This window comes from Amblyomma maculatum, chromosome 8 (assembly GCF_055883805.1).
Source record: "Amblyomma maculatum isolate TAMU_Amacu chromosome 8, ASM5588380v1, whole genome shotgun sequence".
NCBI lineage: Eukaryota > Metazoa > Arthropoda > Arachnida > Ixodida > Ixodidae > Amblyomma > Amblyomma maculatum.
Window position 1 is genome coordinate 101,472,054 of NC_139351.1, and position 17,352 is coordinate 101,489,405.

The 17,352-nt window shown below is 47.5% G+C and overlaps 2 protein-coding genes across 2 annotated transcripts in view; one reads left to right on the forward strand and one right to left on the reverse strand.

The window, feature by feature from the left end:
* LOC146182002 (uncharacterized) overlaps positions 1-17,352 on the reverse strand; it is a 223,046-nt gene that overhangs the window by 99,258 nt on the left and 106,436 nt on the right. The gene's annotated exons all lie outside the window — the stretch shown is intronic.
* LOC146182005 (sushi, von Willebrand factor type A, EGF and pentraxin domain-containing protein 1-like) overlaps positions 1-17,352 on the forward strand; it is a 77,291-nt gene that overhangs the window by 22,727 nt on the left and 37,212 nt on the right. Inside the window, exons 12-21 of the mRNA XM_084577002.1 lie at positions 789-916; positions 1,029-1,170; positions 2,750-2,953; positions 4,906-5,079; positions 7,213-7,374; positions 8,842-9,000; positions 10,709-10,849; positions 12,690-12,917; positions 13,859-14,060; positions 14,842-14,999. Of these exons, the coding sequence (XP_084433128.1) occupies positions 789-916; positions 1,029-1,170; positions 2,750-2,953; positions 4,906-5,079; positions 7,213-7,374; positions 8,842-9,000; positions 10,709-10,849; positions 12,690-12,917; positions 13,859-14,060; positions 14,842-14,999 (1,698 nt within the window). The remainder of the gene's footprint in view (positions 1-788; positions 917-1,028; positions 1,171-2,749; positions 2,954-4,905; positions 5,080-7,212; positions 7,375-8,841; positions 9,001-10,708; positions 10,850-12,689; positions 12,918-13,858; positions 14,061-14,841; positions 15,000-17,352) is intronic.

Genomic DNA, 17,352 nt, shown 5'->3' on the forward strand with positions numbered 1-17,352 from the left:
AGAAATCGAAGATGCCCAGATAATTTTGAACCTGCGCAAGCTTATAAATTTGTTACTGTAACCCTGGGAAACTTCCTCGGGACTCAACTTTGGTCCCGTACTAGGAACTCCACCTAGTATCTGTGAGGAGAAGGGCACTAAGCCTGATCCCAGAGCAACCTCCACGTAACTCTCTCTTCGGAAGAAAAAATGTCGCGGGAGCACTTAAATGCACTTAATTTCACCTTACGTGCAGCAAGTACCTTTTGGCCGCCCTGCTGCGGTCCTTGAAACGCCCATGATTCCTTGAGAGATAGAGAGAGAGTCTCTCTCTCTCTCTAGAAAGCGAGTTTATGCCTCTCTCTACTCGCTTGATAGGGAGAGAGGGAAGTGAGTGTTGGAGAGATGTAAAGAAAGAGAGAAGAAGGGGGAGGAGCACGGACGCCTTACTTTTCGCTCCATCGAAAAGCAAGGTGCCCGTGTGCTGTGCGATGTCAGTGCACGTTAACGAACCCCAGGTGGTCGAAATATCCGGTGTCCTCCACTACGGCGTCGCTCATAGCCTGAATCGCTTTGGGACGTTAAACACCACAAACCAACCAACAAATTACCCCCCCCCCCCCTTTTGTTGCATCAAGCGCAGTGCGGTCCGCCGAACGCACACTCATCGCCCGGAAGGCTTTGAGAAAAAATAAAGACTAAAAATTAAACAATATCAATAAAAAAACGTGTGTGAAACACTATCGCGCCATCCCCCAATAGCGGAGCTCCTGTCCCCCTAATTTATTTTGTTCTTTCTTTTTACTTAGAGTCTGTGTCGTCCACTTTGGCCGCGGCAAAAGCGAGGCTTCTCTACTCCGCGGTGGGTGTCTCGTGCGCGGATGAGCTAACGCGAAGGCAGTTGCGAGACCACCTGGAGATGAAGCTGGCAACTCAGGTGATTCACCTTGTCCGACTCCTTACTGATTCTGTATTTGCAGACGTACTTTCTTATATAACATATTACGAATGTCCTTGAACCTCCGCTGCGGCGCGTGTGTTGTTTGCAGGCAGCCATGTGTCCCGAGGGTGTTAGCTGTGCTGTCCAAGACTTGCACGTGGAGTGCCCTGAAGAAGGCATGAGCGTGCGAACCTCTTATCGGCGCAAGCGCTCGCAAGATACAGACATTGGCGTCTCGTTCCGCGTTACAGGTAAGTCAGCATTGCGCAGTATAGTCTACAGTTCGTTCGGTCGAAAAGGCGTTGACGTAACCCAGATCGAGAAAAAAAAAAACGTACCGGGAAAACACGCACGTGATTTTATCTCAAAGTTGTGACGCGAGCATTCTTTGTTCACGGTGGTGTCCTAACAATCCGCTTTCCATTGCTGTGTCAGATGGGAGGAAGGATGCGCTAGGTGCCATCCTCCTGTGACGGTATCTCAACCTACGACCATCATCATTCTACGGCAACCTCGGGCAAGGCATATACTGTCTAGGATATACCGTCTCGGATATACCGTCTAGTGGATGTTTCCGTGAGTCGCATGTATTGGGCCCATCGGTGGTCCTCCGCGAGCACCCCTATTGTGTTGCGTAAACCCAGACCTAGTAATTTGGCTGTGGGTGTGTTGAAGGGGAAGGTTAAGGGCTGTCACACACATCTGTCGGCACCTGTATCGTATGTAAGGGAAGAGATGGTGTGAGTGAAAGTTGAAAGAGAGAAAGAGGCGCTGTAGCGAAGTGCTACGGAGTAATTTCGTACACTTGGAGAACTTTAACGTGCACTGAAATCGCACAGAAAACTGACACCTCTCCATTTTGCTTCCATCGAAATGCGGCCGTCGCGGTCGAATCCCGGGCACTCCGGATCACTAGCCATGCAAGCGTCTTCACCGCTGAGGCACCGCTGCGGGTTCAAAGCCCCCAAAAGAGAGCATAAGTATTACGTGGAGCGCATACAGCTCGCTCGATCAAAAAGGTGTCGCCGTTGTTAGTCCAGAATTAAAAATAAAACATGGCAAAAAAAGCACGTGATCTAGTATCAAACTTGTGTCGTAACCGTTCTATGTGAAGCTCTCAAATGGTGTCATACCATACCGCTTCCTATTCAGCAGCCATTTGTCAGTAAAGTTTGCAGGAACCATCACCCGGGTTCGAATTTGACCGCCGACGGGTGCATTTCGATAGAGGCGAAACGGAAGGCCTCCGTGTGCTGTGCGATGTCAGTGCATGTTAAAGATCCCCGGGTAGCCGGAATTACTCCGTGGGTCTTAACTAAGGCACCTCTTTTTCTCTTTCCGCTTTCACTCTCATCTTCCTCCCTTCCCTTACAATGTGTTTCAGGTATCCACCGAGAAAGTGTGACGTATACTGCGCCTTTCCTTATTTTTCAAGTTTTTGACGATCGGATGTTCTCTCCTCTCACATTGCCTGCTGTGTCACATTCTCGTGCCCCGTCGGGGTGGTGCAGTGGTAAGACGCCCGACTACTGTGCCGGAGTACCCGGGTTCGAATCCGACCTCGGCGGCTGCGTTTCGATGGAGGCGAAACGAAGAGGCGTCCGTGTGCTGTGCGATGTCAGCGCACGTTAAAGATCCCCAGGTGGTCGAAATTACTCCGTAGCCCTCCAGTACGGTTCCTCTTTCTCTCTTTCCACTTTCACCCCTACCTTCCTCTCTTCTCTTACGGCGCGGTTGCGGTGTCCACAGAAAACAAGTGAGACAGTTACCGCGTCTTTCCCTTCCTATAAATCAACCAATCAGTTCGTCTCGTTTAACGCCTTTTCACAGCTGGATCACACAACGGAACGTCCTCCAGTGACCACCGCCTCCTGTCAGCTATGCGGGCTTTTCTAGGGCGACTGAAGGACGCCGTACTTCACAAGCAGCTAGACTTCAAGTTGGACGAAGGCGGTCTCATCGCAACAGCGCTGGAGGATTCGGAGGAAACTCCTAAGTGCCCGGCTGGTAGCGTTGCCTTGTCACAACAGTGCGGTGAGTCAACTGAAATCGCACACAGTCACTTCAGTACTTTTATTTCTCATTATTCTCCAAGAAATCGGTTTATCTGGATGCAACAAGCGCAGCTGTGGCAATTAAATGCGTGAACCTACCCTAAATAATTCAGCCTGGTTCACGCTCGTTAGAAGTAATACGTACGCACGCATTCTTCTTCATTTCCTTTCCCTCACGTTGCTTTCTGCTTTCCGTGGTGGTAATTAAAGGCGAGTTTCGTGCGGTTGCCTTAACAGTAACGTTGTTTGATGTATTTGCAGTTGCACGCAATGTTCTTTGCCTTTCGCAAACTTCTAATGGTCTCCCTCCTATAATTGGAAGCAAGCGACTCACTGCAGTGGGCTAGGAGTTAAACATTCTGCAACTGAGCACAAAGTCATGTATTAATGCGATAGCAGTAGAGTTGTCGTCACACCAAAACTCCGCCGGTGTGTGTTCGCATATTCCCGATTGGTCGAAACGATGATGACACCACGCGTGTCACGTGACCACGGAGTCACAATCATGCAGCACGCCGCAGTGCAGTCTGACGTAGCCATGAAGTCAGAGTCCCACAGGTTTCCGCGTGGTTCTGACGTCGGCCAAGCATCATTTTTCGCTGAAAATAAGAGGAATGGAGGCTCAAATGGTAGGCCTATGAACCTTCGGTCGCTAGCCGCGCATGGCACCTGCGCACCACCAAGGATCGTTCTTTACGTGAGTATGAACGGATGGCTTGTGTACAAGAGTTTGCCTCACGCAGGGCGCTGACGAAGCCCAGCATGTCGGGCTGCGATGACAGAAACATCCAGCGGCAACGCCAGACGGTCACGTGATCACTGACGTGAAAACAGTCAAACATCGCTACGTTGGACTGACAACCTGCTATAAACGTGCAAAAATTTGCAAGGAACTTTGGAGGTACACCCGCGATAAAGTTTGATACCAGTTGTATGCTAACTCTGTTGAGGATACTAAGTACTTCCATAGTTTCCAACACGGTAGCTCTAAATGCGCCGCTCACCAGAAAGTACGGCGTCGGTTCTGGCGTTGTGAGCGCAAAAACATTATTACGAGGGACTTTAGCGACTAAAGTAGTGAAAGGTGAAAGCCATAATGCCGCATTCTTCTACGCAACTGGCAATAATCAGCAATTAATTAATTAATAATTAACCAAATCGTTGATCATAATTAATTATTCAATAATAAAATAGTCATTAATTAGTGCCTTATATTACCATATAAGGCACGCATTCGCGCATACTGTGGTAGTGCTCTGTGATTGGCCGAGACCTATATGACGTCATCCCGCCTCGGCCAATGAGAGCCGCCACAAAAGCGGGACACATTTTGCCCACGACAGCAAGTGCCGTTAAAGGCTTTCGCCTTAATAACGGGCATGCAACAGTAGGCAGCCCGGACGCTATAGTTGGTCAGCGGGCTTTGTGACCACATGACCTGAGAGAGATGGCAGGAGCCGTGGACTCGAACAGCTGATTCGAGGTACTCTCCGGTACATACTCTCCGCTGCGTTCTCATCACGACTTAGACACGCTATACCTAGGCCACGTGTACAGTAGGCATGTTCGTAAGGCTGTGTTTATCTATATCGGGTGATCTTTCGTATAGTAAGGCATGCTAATGAGTATGTGAGGGATAACAGCGGCAAAAATGTTGAGGGATAATGGTTACACGAGGAGAAAATTCACATGCCCGATCGAATGTGTGCAAGGCGTCATTCCTTAAATGCGGAGATTAGGAATCCCCTATTTTTTTTTTTACGTTAGCGGAGAGTATAAGCATTCCAGCAAAGAGCAATTCAGTGCAAGATAAAAACAATTCCGTTGTCCCTTGTATTCTGTTGCAGTTTAATCATACAAAGCCTTGTTTTACGCACCATCGAACGTGACTGTATCGCGCTGGTAGGAAGTCGTGTACTGACTCTTTTTCAGTGAAGTGTCCCAAGGGAACGTACTACGATCATCACAACGGCACTCAGCCGGCTAAGTGCCGGCCCTGTCCGAGAGGTACCTTTCAGGCGGACGAAGGGCAGGAACTGTGCGTTCTCTGTCCGAACCGCACCTCCACCTTCGCCATGAAGTCCAAAAACGTCCAAGACTGCAAAGGTATGCCCCGAAGTTGCAATTCCTTGCTATTAATATATTAGTGCAAGAGCACTCATACACTCAACAGCACCGGATAAGAAGCTTCTCCGATCTTGCTTGTATTGTCGCTCTGATTGGCTAAGCGGTTTCGGGAGGACACGGCCACGTGGCCTCGCGAAGGTCACTTCCAACGAGTGAGTCTCCCCGGCGGGCCTTTCAAGTTTGCCAGCCAGCAGAGAGAGTGATGGGGCCTGTGAATAACCAGTGACTAACCAGGACCTCTTCTAGTGCTTTCGCACAAAAAAGAAACACAATCGCAATGAATTCGAGTCATTCAGATTCGAACGCGGGTACTCGTGTTCGGCATCCGATCTTAACCGCTGAGCCACCGTTTTTTTTTTTCTTAATTGCCAACTTAAAGCATTATTTTATACACACAAAATATTACGCGACAAAAACACAACATGGCGCAAAAAGCCACACCACCTCGAGCTGTGTGCTCCTTTAATATTCGCGCAGGTGTAGCAGCGCTTCCGTTCTCGGAAGCCACTCAGGCACTGAGTCTTGTGTCTTGAAACTAGCAATAACACTGCCGACGGATTCTCAAAAATACTGCCTTATTTTCCTCGCAGCAATGCCTGCATGCCTTAAAGCCATCGCGGTGGTACGGTCGGTGGGTGTTTTCGCTTGTTATAAGCAGGTTTAATTAGGAATAAACATCCGCCACTAGACAGGGTCGCTCCCAGATTGCGCCGCATGTAGGGTTAAACCAGTGGACTGCAAGATCAAGTGCGCCATTGTACCGGAGCTGATCGCGGAAGCCACAGTGAAACGTCCGCCATTTTACGCGGCGGCTCTCAGATGGCGCCACATGTACAACTTAAACTACAGCACACCAATCACATAGCCACATAAATAAATTTTTATCACGCAAGTAAACAACACCACTTGCACCATGTTGCAACAAGAAAGACGAAAAGAAACCGTGCTTTCGCACTATGATCGGTTTAACAGCAATAACCCCTGTCAATTTTATTACCTACACAGACTGTCTAAGCCTTCCACGCGGGCAGAAAACAGTATGTCCGCGCAACGAGGCCATTTCATAGAGAAGGTCTCTCTCACTGCGCGTAATGCGCATGACCAACCAAAAATGCCTTTACGATCCACTGCAAACTATTTAGACAAGTCACCTATGCGCTGTTGAGTAGATGTCACCTTCGTGTCACAGCGCGACGCCTCTCCTTCCCGCCTCCCAGTCCACTGCAGCGGCCGGGGATTGGTAGTTGAGTCCGATTAGCAAGAACAAGTCATTCCACCTTTCAAAAGTTCTTGGGATATGCAATGAAAGATAATAACCTTAAAGCGACAGCTTAGATTGAATTTTGAGAGTGGATGAACATGCGTCATGAAGCAGCCTAGAGTCATGCGGAAAAAAGGGGAAGTCTGACAGGACATATGGAGGCCACGGCTGAAACAAGGCTGATATAGACGCGTTCATATAGACAGACCCCCTCCTCACCACTCATGTATCGCTGGTAGAGAATGTTCATTCCAATTGTAAAGTACACGCATTAGTCCATCCGGACAAATATATTTTTGTGTTTGGAAATTAAGGTGAAATGAATAGGGGAAGCTACTGCATCGACTCACAACCGGAGCGATCCCAGGGAGACTCCCCTATTCTTCCTGTAGAAGTAGCGGAAGGGGTTGGGATAAGGGAAAACGATTGGGCTTTTAGATAGAGGTTATGGGAAACCGAAAGGAATGAGAACAGCTCTGGATTTGTTCGGATAATCCAATTGAGTCGAGCTCCCGTTTGAGCCTACGCAGAAGGCGAGCACTCGTCTTAACCAAATGCTAAGCCAATTGATCTCCGAGCGCATTTCCATCTCCACGTGTGTTTACCGGGTTCCGGCCTCTCAGATGTCCTCCAACATGAGGCCGCCTTTGAGGTTCCCTCTTCCCCAAGCCAGATTCCCTCACACGGACCGTATTCAAGGCTGTGTAGACAGCCGGATTTTGCAGTCGTGGGGAGGAAGGGTCAGTAGAAGGGATTCGAAGGGAGGCTTTTGTTCTCCAGTAGGCCTAGCTATAAGGTTATTTCTAATTTGGGCCGTCATGTTGCAGTGCACGTCTCCTTTTTTGCCGCAGATCAATGCTCGCCAGGCACATACTCTGCGACCGGGTTGAAGCCCTGCAAGCATTGCCGGAAGGCGCAGTACCAGCCAGACTACGGAGCTTCGGGCTGTCTGGCGTGCCCCATCGGCACGAGGTCCAAGTGCCGCGGGTCCGTCAGCGACAAAGAATGCAAAGGTAGCGGTCGGCGTTCCACGCCAAAACTCTACGGCGGCATATAATGATGCACATTTTTTTAAAACGTTGCTAAGGAGCCTTGCGCGCAATTTTGTTGCGTGGCAAAGTATCTGCATAGCTCACGAAAGGGGATTTTATTGCGTAATGGCAATAGCAGGTGAGGACGCAAGCATGGAACAGAGGTGGAACAACTGGGAGTAGAAGTCAGAACTGTCATTCTAATGCGATAGCCATTCTATCCGCTAAAAAAACGCGACATACAGCATCATCCGGTGACCGAGGCATGCAGTAAACCTTGGCGATTGGCTGGGGAGAAGGGACTTCACCAGACCGGAAATGATTCCAAAAGTTGGATCGCCGGAGAAGATCGAGTGAAGTCGCTAAATGGGACGTGTTAATTATGCTTTTCGGTGCGTCATTGCGTCCGTATTGCCACCTGCGTACGCATTCGGGGAAGCATCTAACACCAGTTAGATGGCCTGAGGAGATGCATGGCTGTACGCAGACCAAGGAAGAGGTTATAACCTCCTTGGTTCAGACAGACGTGTAGCGCTCCGCACAGATGGCCGAACTCAAGCCTTTATTGCTATCGCATTCTCAACATAATAGTTTAATTATGTTTCCCTTTGTTTTTATTAGACCGATTTGTGGCGGCGATGGTACTGCAAAGCACACTGGGATGTTTTCAGAATAAAAGTTACCGACGCTCTCACACGCGCTCTATATATATGCTACAGAAAATTCCAGATGACGCGCTTACTTCGTCACGAGCAGTCCAAACCATTGTAGAGTCGTACTCCCATAATCATGTAACTCGTAACGCACTGAAAACAGTGAAATTTAGTAGACCGCTTAGTTCCGCAACATCAAACTAAGAACCCTGATGATTAACAAAAGCTAAAACGGGAAGGTTCGCACCATAATCCTTGCATTGCCGCACACCTTTGTAGCACAGTTTGAAACGTGTAATTTACAACGTTACTATACGCAACAAAGCTATGACATTGGACTTCCCTGGCAATCTCTGAACGGGCACAGCTCTGAAAACAAGCCTTTCAATGGGAATCGTTGGGAGATGAAGCCATGAACTGCAGATTAGCTCCTCGACTGGCACTGAATCTGCATATTAGTAATCCGTTGTTTAACAGTTGGCCTCACATTTCGAAGTTCCAGCATAAGACGCCTGTGCCGCGGAAATAGGATATAGGTACTGTTTCGGTCGGTATAATCTGCCTATTGACGTGTTAATAACTCTCTGAACAAAAATTTTTCCTTTGTTTTTTAGTTTTTCTTTGCACCTCAGCGTGATTCCATATCGGGTTACAATTTGAACGACAAGCTCCGTACATGATGTACAATGCAGTACATCGCAAAACTTCGGCGTATAGTGCAGACGAGCTTTCAAGGCATCCGCTTAGCTTTTGAGCAGGTTCTTCTTAACAGCGTGTGCGTTCCACGTCGTCACAGCTCTTTGTTCCCCTGGTTTCGTGTCCAAGTCCGGCGTCGTGCCGTGCTTCGAGTGTCCGAGCGGGTATTACCAGCCTAGAGAGGGACAGAGGGCGTGCCGGAGGTGCCCTGCCGATGACGCGGCGAAGGTCCCAGCCAAGCTAACCGGACACTGCAACGGTTAGTCACTGAGCGCTTACCGCGTGCGTAGCATAAGCCCGGAAGACAGTGTCTACGCCAGACATGGCAGTAATTGAATTACAGTAATGAAATTACTGTAATTTATTTACTTTTCTTGGTAATTTGTAATGTAATGAATTACTTTTCAGCTTGATAATTTAGTAATGTAGTGAATTACTTTTTGGTAGTAATTTCGCAGCAAATTCCTCTCGAAATTACTTTTACTAAAGTGCGCCATCACTCCTTCAATAGACAACAAAGTAGAGTGCGCGAAAGCAGGAACGACGTGCTGCAATCCGAAGCCAGCGTAACGGATTGGCAAAAGGAGACAGAATTGAGCAGAACTAGAATACTCTGGAGAACAAGTTGTTTTGTTTAATAGCTTTACTTAGTTTTTGCATTTATGGAAACTAGAAAGTAATTTCAAAGTAATTGAATTACTCAGTAGAAGTAATTGTAATGTAATTTTATTACTTTTGAGGGAGCAGTAATGAGCAATGTAATTTAATTACTTTTGTGCGATCTTCAGCAAAGTAATTAGTAATGTAATTTAATTCCTTTTCAAAAGTAATTTTGCCATGTACGGCCTACGCGCAGGCTGACGGGTCACTTTTGCTAACAAAGGTCATTGCAATGTTCAGTGGCCCTTCTGCATACGAAAACAAAATATAAGACACTCATGTTCCTCAGTGCTACAAGGCCGCTTAGTTCGATACCACTTAAACGCTGCTAATTACATGCTAAGTAATGCCGAAAGTTGGGCGAGTCGGTTAACATTCATGATGGAAAATAGCGCGAAAGTACACGAAGGACGGAAGGAAGTAAGACACGGACAAGCACTATTTGTAACACACAGTAACACGTGCCACTCATTACTGAGGTGGGAAGAAAGAAAAGGGAAGATACACCTAAGTATAGATAAGTAAAGTCAATGTAAAGTAGAGGCTAAGAAATCAAATTCGCAATCTACCAAGTTAACCGACGGCTCGCTGACACACAAATTTTGACATTTTTTAATATGGTAAGCCTCCATAATTTCACGAACCAGCTTGTCACGATGTCTAAAAAGAACGGTGGCCATAGAAAAAAGCGGTGGGCACTTTTGTTTCCCCTTATGGTTCTCTTTATTGCTACAAGCGCGGCAATGCTCCGCAAGATTCCCAGACTGTTCTTTTAAGGAGTTACATTACATGCTCATATCTAAATTCATTCGAACTGCGGACATCTCGCATATTATATCCTCGCTTGTTCGATATGGAAAGCCGTCATTTGTGTAACCTAGATAACGGTGATAAAGCAAACGAATTCTTTCGGGGTTGGCGTCAGCGTAACGTAACGTCGAGTGTGACGCCACAAAACCACGCGCCATGATTGGTCGGGCTGCATGTGGCCTATTTTTAACGCGCTTTCAATGCGCTTTCTTTTAACCTGCCTGCCCGCGATGTTGGGACATGCAAGAGATAGAAGGTTTGCATGCTGAGTTCTAGCTTCCTTCTTATGACGGGACCAGGGTGGTGCAGACCACCGTGCAAGAAAGTTGAAGACAATTCTTTCAAGTGAAAGTATGGAATGCCCTGAGAAATTTATCAGAATTACCGAAGAATTTAACTGGAATGTATTCTGAGAAACTCAGTGCCAGTCTATTCAGCGGTAATACTGATTCCTGATACCGCCATTTTTTTTTTTTTTTTGCTTTTTTGCTTTTCAGACTCTATTCTACCCAATGAGAAATTCGACATGCGAGAAACCGTGGAAGTGAACGCATGCTTCTCTGAGCCGTGCTCGAATGGAGGGACGTGCGTCGCAGTGCCTGCCGGCTTCCTGTGCGTGTGCCCTCGCCTCTTCTCAGGTGCTGGTGTATGCCATCATATCTTCAAGTGTGACATTTTTCCTCACATATGGCACGCGTAATGCCCACATGATCTACCTGAAAGCTCAATAACATCTGCACAACAGAAGCACCCGCATTCTCCTTCTTTTTGCACAACTGGAACTGTAAGGATGGTATGGTAGCCTCACAATAGCCTGCCATGACTGACGTTTCTAAGTTATCGTGTGCATAAAATTATAAACTATTTGATCATCTTGAAACCGAACAGAAAGAAAAACGTGACCTAAAGTTTTTTGCCTGCCCAAATGCTACCTGAAATACAAGGTATTTAGTCAAGTCCGACTCCTTTTATTTTTTTTTCTTGTAAAGCATCGCTCCCCCGCCTAGTGTTTGAAGCATCATAAGTAACAGGCTGGCGTTGTGCCGGATGTCAGCGCCTGCCACCCTAGAGGTCAGTCTAAAAAAGTTGTGTTTTAAAAACGCCGACTACGTTAAGGTCTCTAAGCTGTTCTGGCTTCTATTTGACAGGGACTGAGAAGCGGATATTATAGACCATGTCAAGAATTTAAAACGTCTACCGCTTATTAAACGAGATAATCAAGTCAACAACCCTTATCAAGTACTTACCTGTTCTTGCTCACACATCACTCAGTGGTGAGGCTATGAGCACGGGCTTTTTTTTTTTTCTACCCTTGCATAACCTTACGTGGAACGCCCTGAAAATTTATCTGGGTCGGGTCAATTAACACATATGAACCCCGCCGGGGTGGCGCAGTGGTTACGGCGCTCGACTACTGTTCCCAAGGACGCGGGATCGAATCCCGGCCTCGGCGGCCGCTTTTCGATGGAGGCGAAAAGCAAGGCGCCCGTGTGCTGTGCGATCTCAGTGCACGTTAAAGAACCCCAGGTGGTCGAAATTTCCGGAGTCCTCCACTACGGCGTCTCTCATAGCCTGAGTTGCTTTGGGACGTTAAACACCACAAACCAAACCAAACCATTAACACATATGACATTTCCAATGTGTACCTCCCCGTCACCTCCTCCAACGCTCTTATTCCTTCAGTACAGCATTGTGCGAAGGTGGAAGTGCAGGAAGTTCAAGGAATTATAACAAGCGGAAATGCACTGCAATTAACAATCTCATATAGTGCCTTCAACATCTATGGCATACCAACCTTCCCAATATTACAAAAACTAAAAGCAGTTTAACGGCATACTTACCAGGAAAAAACGAAAAGAGAAATTCGTATATTAAAGGTACCAGCATCTATCATAACCAGATACTTAGGTCACTATCATAATCTACTATCATAATCAGATACTTAAGTCACGGTTCATTACACCAGCGTATTATATCTCCCCACGTGTGGATCATCGTTTCAAAGTTCATGTACCTTCGCAGCGCACAGTCACCTACTCATTATCATTCCTGCCAAAGACCTGTCATGAGTGGAACCACCTGCCTGCGTCTTTAGTTGCTATCACCGCCACCGATCACTTTCGCAAGCACTAACAAATATTTCAGAAAGTGAGTTTATACCTATATAAAACTGTTTTTTTTTGTGTGTGTGTGTGTGTTAGGTTTTGTTCCTTACTTCTTTTTCTTTCGCGTGCTCTAAGCTATCTGTTTTTGCTTATCTATTTTGTTCAGTTGCCATATATTACTCATTTGTCTCTATTTTGCCGATGCAATTATGTTCTTCACCTTGTTTGTATTTCGCAAAAGCCCCTCCCCTCTATAATGCTTCTTGTAAGCCCTGAGGGTACAAATAAATAAATAAACACGAGAACTGTTTGACATTAACATAAAGCACGAGACACGAGAAATTGTCCCTCTCCGTCCAATGCTGTGCCACAGGGCCGTACTGCGAGCGCAGCCTCGGCTACTGCTCTCGAAATCCGTGCGGACGCGGGGCGACGTGCATCGAGGAAGCGGCAGGGCACAGATGCGACTGCCCCGCCGGCCGGACCGGCAGTGACTGTTCGGAAGACGTCGACGAGTGCGCCTCCCTGCCGTGCCAGCACAATGGCACCTGCACCAACACGTTCGGGGGCTTCAGCTGCAGCTGCAAGAAAGGCTTCGCAGGTAACTCCATCAAACTGTTCCTCGCTGCGCTTGGCAAAGAAAGCAGGAACGAAAGAGCGTTATTTAAAAGAGAGAAATCTAAGATCGTGAGATTTGTATGGCATAAACTTGTTAGCGCTAGTTTTCTGCAGCACTTTAGTTGAGCACGTGTAAGGTAAAATTACTTTACGCATACGATAACGTTACTCGTGTAGCTGCTTGGCAAGACTAGCATGCAGAACCGGACCAAAACCACCGAGCAGAGGCGTTCCGTGGATCTACAAAGCGGCCGCCACGTCACGCTTTCGCCTTCTCTCTCCCATACACATCTTACCCCTTCTTCCTTTCCAGACCAACGTCCCCATCGCCCCCCACCCCCTCTTTTCTCTCCCTTACGACCGCCCTTCGTGTTGTACCCTCGCCCATTTCCTTATGTTCTCATAAGGTAACCGATGAGCGCGCACGAGGACAGGTGCTCCAGAACTTCATCCGAGGAACTTCTCAAATCTTTTGGAATATTCCCTTAAGGTCATTTGTATTGTTTCGAATGACCAGTCACTTTTACAATGGAATGTCATGTGTATTGGGCGTTTGGTTGCTCCAACCCTTTCCTATATATATTTTAGCTTGTATTGACCGAACCTTAGATCATAGTTTTGAAACGTGAACGGTTACGACTCTTTTAGGGAATTTAAGCAACTACATTTTACTCATGAATTACCCCACAGAGTATTTTGCATTTTTGTTTTACCTTAAGCTCGAGGTTCTTGAGCAGCGGCTCGGCACTCGCTCAACAACTTTACTGCAGGAGCTTTACTCATACTTAGGAGGCCCTTCGCAACGATGGTTTAATGACGTCACGACCTAGGACGTGTATACTGTGTTGACTGATCACGGAATTTCTTTTCACGACCCGGGTATTTTCGGCGAACCTGCGCTCTAAATAACGCCCCAAAATGCAGGGCCTACCTGCTCCGTGGACGAGGACGAATGCGCGAGCGTTGCTTGCCTGAATGGCGGCACATGCCAGGACGGGCGGGGCAACTTCAGCTGCCTCTGTCCGGCACCGTTCGCGGGACGCTGGTGCGAGATGGAGCTGGACGCCTGCTCCGTCAACCCGTGCCTGAATGGCGCCAAGTGCATCAATCTGGGGTCGCACTACCGGTGAGGGTGGGCACATCTCTTGATGCAAGCACTGTCAAAAGTGCCCGAAATTCACTCGCGATAGCTTGTCTCTTTAAATTATGAACATGCTGTATAGGTTATGAGAATAAGTCGATCCTGTACACACGAAAGTACTCAGCGAGACGTTTCCATTGGTGCGATTTTCATGGCCACCCAAGCAGAGGCAAGAGAAATGTGCTATTGAGTAGCGACAAATTTGTATATGCGTATGCATGAGACAGCGGAGCTAGTAGCCAGGCAGGAAAGCTGGGCAGCTTAACTAAGAAGCAAATTTTTGAGCATACCCATACGTTACCTGTGAATTTTTAATTTCCGTAACCATGACGTTCAGTGAGGTTCACCCTGCGAAAGTGCTTATGGTGATAGTGAACAAGAAAGTTGGAAGGCTAAACAGCTGGAAGAGCTTCTGGTTTACTCCACACAATTTTATATTGCATATTGTCTATCTATGCTTGCTTCTGGACGCGAACTTTTTGTAGAATGGTTAATAAACCATGAAATAAAAACGCATTACATAAAAGAACAAAGCAAGATTCGTGTGTGCGTAAAGACAAATGAAACATCTACGTTTCAGTCGATAGCAATGAATGCGGCACCTGGCGTAATTGATGTAAACTAAAGGCATGCAGAGAACGATGCTAAACAATCGTTTAAAGAACTGCAGAGACGTAGCCTTGGCGACGGTCTGTTTCACTGGCCACATCAGCACTCGTGGCTTGCGGCCCCGCGCACACTGCCCAATTAACTCTGCCACTCACAGGTGCGTGTGCTCGCCCGGATACGAAGGCGTGCGCTGCGATGTGGACGTCGACGAATGCGCCGCTGCGCCCTGCAATGAGGGGGCCACGTGCGTCGACCACGCAGGGAGCTTCGAGTGTGTTTGTCCTCCTGGAATGACCGGAAGGCTGTGCGAGTCGGGTGAGAGTCCGTTTCTCGGCTTTCCGTTCGTCGTGCATACATGCGCACTGGAATGAAAAATGTCCAGAGAGCATAATTTGTTTGCCTGGTAACTCAACATTAGATGCACCTTCCCAGCGCGAAATAGACAGTGACGCAGAGAACTCCAAGGTTAAGCTTCAGTATGTCTGGTGTTTCTATTTATCCTCGTCCATTCTCCGCCAACCCGCCCGCAGTTGCTCGTTGGATCGAATTCCGACCAAGGCAGCCGCCTTTCGATGGAGGCGAAAAGGATGACACCCACGTACTGAGCAGTGTCACTGCTCGGTGAAAGCCCCAGGCGATCAAAATGCCGGAGCCCTTCATTATGGCACCCCCATAGCCTGAGCTGCTTTGGGATGTTAAACCGTTTAAAGCTAACTATTTCGTGGCTGCTCCAGAATTTCGTCTTTACTATATTTTCGGATAAAGTGGTATGTTTTGTGAAACAATTAAGGGGCACAATTAATCTCCGTCTTTATAAGGCTATGAAGCGATAGCGTAGGCTACTAGCCCACATATAAAGCTTCGCTTTAACCAAGCCGTATATACGAACGTGCCTGCGTGGCTTATAGGGTAACGTATCTGACTCAGAACGCAAGGGTCCTGGAATGCTGCTGATTCTGATGTCATCCTCCCATATGTGAGGCGAGAGCCGAGTCGGCATCTCCTACCAAACGTAACGTCAGGCAACCCTGCAGCCAATCAGAGCCCGTCCATGTCAGCTGCCAGCGCCATGTTAGTACTTTTCGCTCACAGCGCCGACGCTGGATTTTCTGGGGAACGAGGTCGTTAACGCTATCGCGTTAAAACGTTATCACTATGTAGCGAAAATTTGAGAATTAGGCTGATATATGAATTGTCACAGCAGTAAAACTAAGCACACACTTTCAGGCGCACTCTACAAGTCAAAAACCTTCAATCACCTGCTCATGTGTGCTGGGCGAAATTGTGCCTTGCTTCAAGTCGATCCTTAGCTTTTGTGATGCTTGATGTTAAGCTTGCCCTCTGCATTTCCGGAAGTTGCCCAGGTAGCACCGAAACATCGGAACAATGTTGTTTTTCAATGAATTCCCATTAGAGTCCCGTGTCGGAGATAAGTCCGTCCTTCTGAAGCCTGGGCTGGCAGGGGGTAAAGTGGAGAGAAGAAACTCAGCCATGGTTTAACTACGCTTAAATCGGTTAAGACGTGTGAAAACGCTGTTTGGCTTGCTTGGCATGCATGGCTGTTTATCAATGAGAGATTTATTAAACATCTTAAGTTGATTTGGGGTTCGGGAAAGGAAGGCGCCGTAGCTGCGCATTTATCGGAGGACACCCACACTTACACTGAACGGCGTACAAGTGGAGGTACGATCTCGTCGGTTAGAATACCTATTACAAATTACTATAGTTTGTAATAGATTTCGTAGTCAAGTTGGCGGCGGCCGCCAACCTGCCTAGTATATGTACGCTAAATGGGAAGCGTAAAGGTATGACTATCAACAACCTTAGATCTGCGGATGATACCACTTTAATGGCAGAAAGTGAAGTGGAACTCAAGAGACTTCTGATGCGCGTACAAGAAGAGAGAGAGAAGTTTGGGCTTAAACTGAACATTAAAAAGACAAAGATCATGCCGTCTTGCCCCATCAAGTCCTGGAGCATCAAGGGACAAGAAGTGGAAGCTTTGACAGATTTTCTCTTCTTGGGCTCCAAGATAACCCCGGAAGGAGACTGCAGCCATGAAATTAGGAGACGCCTACTTCTGGGAGAGAGCCATGGCTAGCCTTGACCGTCTAGTATAGAGCAGAGACATTAGTCTGCCAACCAAGATCCGTATAACTCGTGCTATGGTCTTGCCAGTTTTGATGTATGGATGCGAGAGTTGGACTGTGAAGAAGGCTGACCGCCGAAGAATTGACGCGTTTGAATTGTGGTGCTGGCGGAGAATCTTGAGAGTTCCTTGGACGGCCAGAAGATCAAATCAGTCGATATTGTCGACCATAAACCCTGACTGCTCATTGGAGGGTCAAATTCTAAAGTTAAAGCTCAGCTACTTTGGTCACCTGATGAGAAGAGAGGAGTCGCTGGAGAAAGATCTGATGTTGGGAAAGGTTGAGGGCCACCGGAGAAGGGGTAGGCAGCGAACGCGATGGTTAGATGACATCCTCGATGCGCTGCAGATGAAGTTATGTGATGTTAGGAAGATAGTGAGAGACCGGAAAGCGTGGCGAGATATGGTCCACAAGGTCACGAAGAGTCGGACACGACTGAACTGAACTGAACTGAAAGGTATGACACCAACCTGAATGCTGCACAAGGAACTTTTGCGTCACCATTTGATACAAATGAG